We start from the raw sequence: 10,188 nt of genomic DNA, 5'->3' as shown, positions 1-10,188 counted from the left end.
GAGGTCCTCGTGCAGCGCACGCGGGTGGGGCTGGAGGCCGGGCGAGTGACGGTGAGTAGGTCTACGGGGGGAGGAGGGAGGGAAGAGGAGGGGGGGGGGAGTTAAAAACTTGAGGGTTTTTTCCCCATGCGAGATGATGTTGAAAGTAGTAGCAACACTGCATAGAAAATAGAAGAAATCATAATAAATATTGTCTTTCAGATTATCAGAATTCATAGTAGGAGTCTGTCATTAATAACTATATAAATGTCTTATTAAAGAACCCCTGGCACCAGTGCCACACTTAGGTCATCTCTCTTGCAGCAGGTAAGACCTACTCTGTTTCTAGTTGGGGAATAAAAATTAATCCACTACTAAGCTTTTAAAAATTAGTTTGCTACCAAACAAAGTCAGTCTATCACTTTGGCCAGTCCCTTGGGCAAAGGGTGGACATATAGAGCACAGGGGACACATGACATAACCTGCGACATCTCAGTCTGCCAAATAAGGATGATGCATCACAACAGCATGAAAGGTCTGATCAAATTAATTTCTCTAGCCTCAGTCTACGGGGGACAAAAAAGGAAGTTTTGATTATGACTTATCTCAGACTTCGGATGGTATGTCATACAACACTATCTTAATGAAGTTTCTGTCTCATTTCCTGAAAAAAAAAAATGAAACAGCATCTGGTACCAGAGCATGGCAAGTTATGCTTAAGTGAGTAGTAAATAAGTACATACAATTAGTTATGCCTTAACTATAATGTTGCATCAAATAAACACACAAATTTCATATTTATGTGGTTTATGCTATTTCTCTACAATATTAATACTGGTATTTCTGCTATTGCAAAGTGTTTGAGCAGGACTTTTAACTGGTCCATCGGCAATAAAGGAGAAACTAAACTTTCAGTACTGTTTACAAACAAAACTTGCATATAGGTTCACAAAAACACCCCAGAGGGTATACTGAGGATTGGTGGAAATGTTCCCTGTGGAAGCTTTTAGGTAAACTAACAGGAAGAAATTGAGGCTTGTTTTCAGAGACCAATCTGTCACCACGATTTTTTTTTTTTTCCTTTGCAAAGATATAACATAATGACATGAAAATTACCAGAAGAGTGTGTTTCACAAGAAGTCTGAAATGATTATTCAGAAATATTAAAACAAAATAAAGAGTGTCTTCCCAGACTACTGGTTTTGAAGAAGGGTTACACAGAGTATTTTTACTAGGCACTACTGTAATTCAAACACACAATAGTCTGTATTTCAAAATAAAGATGAGATAAAAATGAGATTGCTTAAAAAACTGAACATACAAACTTCTTTTAAAGAGGAAATATACAAGGCATCATTATTGCATGTTTATTTTTAATCACATTTTCATAATAATTACATAACATAACTATAAATACATCTGTTACCTCTGAGAATTATTTTTGTCATGTTTTCTAATAATGTCCATAATATTATCTCCTGTAACAAGGCTATTCTGTAATTGTTTAAGTCTCTGTTGTTCCCTTCTCTTTTGGTCATGAAGATATGGGGAATTAAGCAGCTGTGGGGGAAGAATGGTGCCCGTTGGTTTTACTCTCTTCACAACATCCCAGAAGAGCTTCTTGCTGTTGTTATTGATAAAAGTAATTGCAGTTCCACTGTGACCCAACCTCCCTGCTCTTCCAACCTGAAAAAGCAAAAACTCATCTGAAGTTACCAATATTACATGGAAATCCTTCAAATATCCTTAAAGTTTATCTGCTGTTATAAACCAGCAGCTAAGTGACCAGGCCAAATCTCTTTATCTCAACCTCTAAGCACAAAGTTTTAATAAGCTTCCTGGATTCAGGATATGCAAACATAATGCTTTAGCTTAAATGCATCTAAAATTACTACTGGCTTATGGGACATACTGGAAGTCCAATATTGATACTGAGATGTATGATATAGCCTATGGGCAAAGGCTTACAGTAAATCTGGTCCAAACAAAATGTTTTAAAAAAATGTTTATTATAGCAATGCCACATATGTGTATCTTGTGTCAAGCACGATATGTACAAGCACGATTATAAAAAAGCCCTTTACTTGCAATGTTGTAGTAACATAAAATTATTTCTCAGCATTATCCAAAGTGCTTGAACAAATTAGAAAAGAATCTACAAAGACTTTCTATTTAGGAAGAGCTAGTATGTTACTATTGGGATACTTTTGATGCTAGCAAAGACCATTTTTATGTATTTACTACTTGACTGAAACTTTAGCAGAAAGGTAATTAAAAAGCAGAGAAATGTACTGCAGTTAGTAACACAGAATACGTTAGGAGTTAATGAGAAGGATGACTTCTAGAGGTCGTTTCCACTGGTTCAGAGGAGGGATAACTTCCAAGTCAAATCGCTTTGCCCAGCACCTTGTCCTACAGAGTTTCGAGTATCTCCAAGCACAAAGGCCCCACCACCTCTCTGGGCAGCCTGTTCTGCTGCATGACTACTCTTGCCGTGAAAAACGTTTTTCCCTGTTATCAGGTCAGAATTCTCCTTGCAGCAAGTTGTGACTGTTGGCTCTTGTCCTTTCATTGTGTATCGCCAAGCAGAGTCTGGCTCTGTCTCCTCTGTAACCACCCATTACCAAATAGAAGACTGCAATTAAATCTCCACTCCAGACCAAACAAACCCAGTTCCCTCTGCGCCTCTGTCAGGTGTGCTAGCCCCCGACTTTGTTCTGGACTCTCTCCAGTTTGTTGGCTTTTCTTGTAGTGATGGTCTCAAAACTGGACACAGCAGTAGAATACCGTGGCTTTGTAAGTGCCAAAATTATTAGTTCTTTTGATCTGCTAGCCAAACTAGGGTTGGGGTGTGTGTACATATCCATAAATACAGACACACATGCAACCCACACACCATCTTTTATAACACCAGAAATCCTCAGGAAAAAAAAATAAAAAATTCAGAGGACACACTGGAGTAGGAAGAGGGAATGAAAAGAAAGTTCACTACTGGTTTCCTGATTGTATTACATGCATATTCCACACTGCAGGTGAGCAGAAAGAGGGGCATTTGGCCTTTTTTCACATAGTAAACACTGGTAAACTTTGCTTTCTATAGAGACAAAATGATACAAGAGAGTACAAAACAGGAATAATAATACTGCAAACATAGCTAATATAAGAACACTGTTCTACAGTGATACAAGAACAGTGTTCTCGATTTTAGTAATTCACATAAGAGACTTACAGAAGAGACATTCAGCACCTACCTTTCTTTACTGTAAAAACAATATTCTAAAGAGGAAAATAATCTTTATGTTTACATTTAAATTTCCATAGGTGGATATCATATGTCAATATACTTTTCAAATAATGCTTTAGCAAATTATTTCTTTACCTGATGTACGTATTCATCCATACTCGAAGGCATATCAAAATTTACTACCAGTTTGACATTGACAAGGTCAAGCCCTCGTCCAAGGACTCCAGTACTCACTATAACTTCATACTTCTCTTGAAGCAAACCCTGGCAAGGGAGGAATAAACAAAACTTAATTAATTAATTAATTCTTTTTTCCTTATTTATATTTTGAACCTCTCCAAGCATAGGCTAGGGATAGTTATACACTATAAGAACACACCCAGTGGGATTATTCTATTGCAGAAGAGAGAATGACCCCCCCCTCTATTCTTTATTTAAACAGGAATATAATTCACAGAGCTAATTGAAGAGAGATCAAAACCCCAATTTTAGTAAAAAAAATAAATCATGAATTAAAGCTAAATGAATATTTACATTTCCGTGTCAAAGCAAATAACCTAGGAAATAGTCGCCAGTATTTATCTGCATTTAAAACGGCATTATTATCTACAGTTTTGCTTGGCCCTATCTGTCTCTCCTCCTCTTCCCCATCAAAACTCCAGGTTTTACTGCAGAGAAGCAGTAAATTATGGCCCAACTCATTCAAATTAAGCCACCTTTAAAAAAAAATGGCCATTTAAAATCTATCAAACAACAATAGCAGGCACAAACCTGTAATATATCTGTTCTTTCCACCTGAGACTTTTCAGAATGCATAGCCGTACATTGCAATCCTGTAATCTTATGAACAGCGTCACTCAACAGATCTGCTCCTAGCTTACAGTCCACAAATACCAGCACTGGAGGCTTGAAGAGTTTCTTATCCTATAAAATTAAAACAGTTTATGTAAGAAGGTATTACAACAGTTTGCTGCTTATCATCATCAACTTGGATTCAATTTCTTCTGCTCATTATCTCTTAAAATTAACGCTTTCAGATGAATAAATGTTTTTAGACTCGATATAAGAAGGAGCAAGATACTAGTCATGAAACTATACCAATCTGTACATCATAAACATATCATGATCTGTAGACCTAATACATGCATTTTTTAGAAGTCAGAAGCTTTCTTTTATGTTTCTTTAAATGTTACATAATAATTCTGAATTTCTTAAAGTTCTGAGGTTCAGTTAAAGATTCTTATTTACTTCTTGGATAACCTCAGCCAAGACTTCAAAATCCCCCCAAAAAATACTCATAAAAGATATATATTATTATTCATATAGAGAAAATTCAAGAAAATACTAAATTAACTTTCTCATTGGTTGCTTTAATGACTTTTAAAATGACAAACCACTCCCAGGCCATAAAGCAGCTATGACAGTTTTAAGATTAAAGTCCTATTCCTTTACCACCCACAGATAACCAGTAGAAATCTTTGGGATGCCATAATGCGAACCACAAATAAATGATCAAAATTATAATTTTTAACTTTGATCCCAGCATAGGAATCTAGTTTGCTGCTGCAGAGAAGAAAGTATGAGCGACGGGATGGAGTAAGCCCTGTAATTGCCATAAAAGCTCCTACATTGCACAACTACGGAACTAGTTAGTGCAGTTATACAGTTATATGCTTAAACTCACTCCACCTCTTCACTACATACAGATTAGAATTAAAGATGAAAACCTGACAGAGATGTATAAAGACATGAATAATTTTATAAGTTATTCTTATGAGAAAAATATTACACTTACATTGAGTATTTCAAAAAGCTTTTTCTTTTTAGACGGTTCTTCTACCCACAAGATAATTTGGCGAACATTGGAACATGGCAGATTCTTTTCTCCAATTGTTATTCTTACAAAATCATGCAGAAGCTGATTTGCTAAGTGTTCAATGCCCACTGGAATCGTGGCTGACACCAGTATGGTTTGATGATCGTAAGAGATGTCTTCCAAAATATCCAACACTTGCTGCTGGAAACCCATTTTTAACATGGTATCCACCTAAGTGAAAAATGTTAGACTTGTACCAGATTTTTCCATAAAGAGCAGAATCCTGACCTTGAACTGACAGAAGAACCATAAGGTGTATGATTGGCATGTATTGATCCAAATGCAGGAGTATTTTCAGTCAGAATAAAAGCTAAGTGAGAAAATTAAAAAACAAATGGTTCACACTGGTCTAGCAGTATTAGCCTGTCAGATATTCAAGTCTTCTGTAGCCAATAGAACATGCATTGTTCAAACACATTTCAAATTGTGTTAAAAAATGAATTTTTCTCTTAAGAAATACATTTTATCTTTATAATGAACACTCTGTATGTTTAATCAGTTTGACTATGCACCCGCAGGGGCTCTTCAAGGACTTCGGTATAGGCAATACAGCCCTTATAACTAAAAACTTACTTCATCCACCACTACAATTTTTATGCCACGCAGTTGAACAGAACTTTGCTTTAAAATCTCAAGAAGTCTTCCAGGTGTTGCTATTATAACCTAACAAAAGAAAAAAACAAACAAAAAACCCCAATAGTTAGAAATCCCATGAAAGGACAGATGACTGTCCTAGAAAAACTGTATAGTTACAACACATGGGTGAGAAGGGCACTCATTAGTCAAATTACTTATGTTCAAATAAGTCTTAAAACTTTTATGGATAACTAAATAACTTATGAAGCCTCAAAAGGAAACAGACCTTTTAGAACTCTAATGGAAGTGTCTAAATGCAAGCAATGTAATCTGCATTAAAAACAAACTAGTTTTGCTGTAAATTACAACTTCTTGTCTAATAAAATGGCATATTTCAGTCTTTGAAAGAAGGAATATCATGCATGAAACTTTTTTAAAACCAGAAGAAGCTATTATATGTTTAATCAGATGTTAAAATGTTAAAAAAAAAAGAGTATTACTGTAAAATTTTCAAGAGCTAACAATTATTTTAGTAGTTTAGACAAAGGAAAAACACATCTTTGTGTGTCTATACATGTACACAGTAACATTCTCCTTTTCTGTGAATGTCATGAAAACATAACTCTCCACAGGATCTTCCCACGTTAGTCCTTACCTTAACACTTTGCTTGAGACGGTGAAGCTGTGGTGGCAGTGGCAAACCTCCTACCAGGAGAACTGTTCTCATGTTTGGTAAACCAGCCATCAGTTCTTTAGCTTGTCTCTCTATCTGAATTGCTAACTCTCTTGTTGGTGCCAAAATAAGGGCAGATGGAGTTTCTGTCTAGAAAGAGGGCAAGAAATCTGTTGAACATGGAACTTCTTTATTAATTAGATAAAAAGCTTTCTATTTAAGAGAGAAAGCTTTTTGGGAGACTAAACCTCCCAGTAATAAATTATATAGTGCAGCTTCTATGGATACAATTAGACTGCTAATATCCTTTCTTTCTGAAGACAGAAGGTAGAAAGGGATTACCCCTTTAACACAATGCAGGCCAAGAAAGTCTATCCCTCAATTACTCAGCTTTTGAAAACAAAAAATTATTGCATGTGTAAGTACATTGTTAAATAGCTTCCTGACAACAAAAAAAAAAAGGCCCAGAAAGCTAGTAGTCATTTGTAAAGATTGCTCTTTTCTATTTTAGTTATTCCACTGCATCTGTAACAGAAATTCAGAATAAATTCCACATGAAATCAAAACACAGGATGCTAGCTGAATCTGGAGATCATAAAAAAAGAAGTTTTTTTAAGCCTTGATATTACAGGAACAGACTATTTCCCTTTACTGTCTTGCACACCACTAAATAAAAACATTAAGTATTAGCAAGAGAAGATAACTAGTGATAGGAATTTTATACAGCAAAAACACATCTTTGAAATTTAAAAATAAAATCAATAACCCCTCTGCCCCACTACTAGTCAGCCAGGTAGAAATGAATCATTAAAGTGGTAGAGTCTTCAATTATTTTTTTGTTCCTCATATAAGGATCTTCAACCAAATTATCACCTCACTGATACTTCTGCAACCCAGAAAACACAAAATTACAGGTAGTAATTCCTCTCAGATTAATATAGATTCCTAACTCCAGTTGACACATACTAACAAAGTAAAAAGCATATAAGGTAAAACAGGAGGGGGGGTGGAGGAGGCAGAATAACCGTATAGCTCCAAGACACATTGTTTCAGAAATATTTATCACCTCTTCAGCAAATAAACAAAGCTGTCACATACTGATACTACAATCACAAATTCACTTAACAGTTTTCTGGATGATAGGCGTTTATTTCCGGTCTTCAACTGGAATATTTACAACTGACCAACAATGGGAGGTTGTTTCTTTCCCACTGCATCATCAAAGGAACTACATAATTAAATACTTGCGCCAAGAAGGGTTTTTTGAATTGTTTTCAACTGGGCAAGAGTGTTTAACTGAGCAACTTACCACCACAAAAAAAAAGGTATCTACACAGATGTAGAGAAGCCAAGAACTGTCAAATATCTCATAACCAGATTACCCTTATGCTCTTAACACCTCATCGCTCTTTTACATTAAAAATGAAAATTATTTTAAACAACAAAATAAAAATCTTTCTTGACATATACATTAACTTGTAAAGTACCCTGAAGATGAAGAATTAGAAAGATCATGTAGAGAAATTAATTGGAGCCTCAATGAATAATACTTATGTGCACATTATTATAAGCATAGAACTATCTTGCAGACTTTTAATAATCAGACAGAGAAGGTACTGGAGTGTAATACTCCTCAAATGCTCCTATATAATGCTTCTGTTCTTAAAACTAATTCTATGGTACTTTAGAGATTAAAAGAGTTACTTAAATAATCTTTAAATTATCCATTTGAAAAAAAAAAATATATAAAAAGGCATCTAAACAGTCCAAAACATCAACTAGAATCAGGTCCAGAATTTTCAAATATAGTCTTATGTATCTCTTTTTTAATAAAACCACAAAAGCAAAAAAGCAATACTGAACCACACACAGGTACAGAATACTATTTGTCATTACTTCTCATCATACATTCATGTCCCTACAAAGCAAAAGTTTTCTTAATTGCTTTTTGAAAGGAGAGATGGTATAACTAGAGGATTTCAGAAGTTATAAAACCCCAAATTCCCGTAGTTTTTTGATGGTCAGCTGAACACATTCCAACAGAAATTACTCTCCAAAATTATGCAAATGCCAAAAAATCTCTCTCAGCCATCTGATATATCAAGATATAGGAACAACTACTCACAGAGTGCCTGGAGTTATTTTCACTTTCTATTTTAAGTCATTTAGGAGGGGGGGTACAGAATTTAGCTACCTTTAGCTACCTTTCTTAACAAGGAGAAACTGTATACAAGGTAATATTAACAGAATTGCTTTACCTCCTGCCCAAAGTGAGAAAACATTCAGTCATTAAAAATAATCAGCGTCTCCGCCTCACCATGAACCAATGCTCCATCAATCGAAACTAAAATAAATCACTGAATGTCAATAAAAACCACTGCAATTACATTCTCAGTTACATTGGGAATCCAAGAGACAAGTTGCAAACCACTTTCTCTAAACACACAAAGTTTCATTACCTCTTTCAAAACCTTCATAATAACAGGGAGTAGGAAGGCTGCTGTTTTTCCAGAGCCCGTGTCTGCGCTAGCCAAAATATCCCTCCCTAACAGTCCAACAGGGATCATTTGCATTTGGATGGGAGTTGGGACTTCATAGCCAGATGTTTTTAAATTATGGTTTAAAGTTTCAGGAAAACCACAGTGTTCAAACTCCACTATAGGTCTTGGAACTTGCTGGCCCTGGACAGCAATACCTAGCTGCAGTTTAAGGTTCTCAATCTGCTCATCTCGCAAACCTAAAATAAAGGAATGATCTTTGTAGAAATACGGTGTATTAAGCAGGTGAGTTTCTGCTTGAAGTTCTGCTTTTGTGAGTTGATTGGGTTTTAGCTTTTTTTCCTTTTCTTGAGATTGTAGAAGGTGTTTGGCTTTACACTCCAAGCTACAAACATCTTCATCTGTTTTATCACAGATATACTCTCCATAGCGACCACACACAACACATACAGGTTCTCCAGGTTCTGCCCAGCGCTGGGATTTGCTGAAGGATTTTATGGGTTCTTCTGAAGAGCCATCTTCATTGATATTTTGGTTGTCCTTTCCCAAAGTTGTATTAGCAACACCAAGATCTCCTGCTACAGGTTCTGCACGTTCTTGTACAACTTCATTCAAATTGCATCCTGAAGCAGAAGCTTCTGTTCTAACTGACTTACAGTCTTGGAGCTTGGTGGTTTCCTCTAGCAAAGAACCTCCAGAAGACAATTTATTTTTCTTAGCTGTACAATTTTTGTCGTCATCAGCAGTCCTCTTGACTTTAACAGATCTTGGTAAAAACATGCTTCGGTATACTAGAAAGAAAATTGTTACAGTTGTTAGAAACTACTACCATTGAGAAAGATACATTTTACTGTTACCACAAAAAAAAAAAATATTAAAGTCTAGGAAATACATTTTCAAACCTAGAAACCAACTTTCAATTCCTGAAAAGATCTAGAAACTGCCTTGTTTAAAAATGACCTTGGTCTTAACAATGTTGATGCAATGTAAAGCCATACTTGAAAATAACAGCGGAAGCATGGAACAACAGAGACATCCACCTACAGTTAGTTTTCAGTATTAGACATTTACAGTTGAATAAAAACTTTGATTTTCACTATCTGTTGGAAATGTATTCATTTTGAGTCAGTGATATTTAAATCCTTGGAGAGTTAGTTGTTTCTAAGATGAGATACAGAAGGAAAACATGCATTGTTCTAAGCTATGAAAACAAACAAACAAACAAAATCATCAATTTTGAAAAGGATGTGAAATTTAGTACAGGACCCACCCAAGACCACCTCTTTTGCTGTCCTTTTCAAAGTCCACTCAAATTTAAAAAGGCTGTAAAGTTTGTAGCTCT

General features: G+C 35.5%; 1 protein-coding gene across 1 annotated transcript; it reads right to left on the bottom strand.

Annotated features, from left to right (window-relative positions):
- Positions 1-1,187: 1,187 nt before the first annotated feature.
- On the bottom strand, positions 1,188-9,626 carry DDX59 (DEAD (Asp-Glu-Ala-Asp) box polypeptide 59). Its single transcript, XM_009884792.1, has 7 exons — positions 8,808-9,626; positions 6,331-6,498; positions 5,673-5,762; positions 5,019-5,270; positions 3,995-4,147; positions 3,359-3,487; positions 1,188-1,665 (listed from the first exon to the last, which is right to left on the bottom strand). Exons 1-7 carry the CDS (start codon positions 9,624-9,626, stop codon positions 1,402-1,404), a joined length of 1,875 nt encoding a protein of 624 aa, XP_009883094.1. The 3' UTR covers positions 1,188-1,401.
- Positions 9,627-10,188: the final 562 nt, after the last annotated feature.

This window comes from Charadrius vociferus, unplaced genomic scaffold (genome assembly GCF_000708025.1).
Source record: "Charadrius vociferus isolate BGI_N301 unplaced genomic scaffold, ASM70802v2 scaffold163, whole genome shotgun sequence".
NCBI classification, from domain to species: Eukaryota; Metazoa; Chordata; class Aves; order Charadriiformes; family Charadriidae; genus Charadrius; species Charadrius vociferus.
This window is presented reverse-complemented; position numbering and strand designations above follow the sequence as displayed.

Excerpts from the sequence above, each read along its gene's own strand:
- DDX59 (XM_009884792.1), bottom strand. The coding sequence starts at position 9,626 with ATGTTTTTACCAAGATCTGTTAAAGTCAAGAGGACTGCTGATGACGAC. Across the intron at positions 6,499-8,807 it reads TTATGAAGGTTTTGAAAGAG|ACAGAAACTCCATCTGCCCT; the intron begins GTAATGAAACTT and ends CCCTCTTTCTAG. Across the intron at positions 5,271-5,672 it reads AAATTGTAGTGGTGGATGAA|GTGGATACCATGTTAAAAAT; the intron begins GTAAGTTTTTAG and ends TTTTTCACTTAG.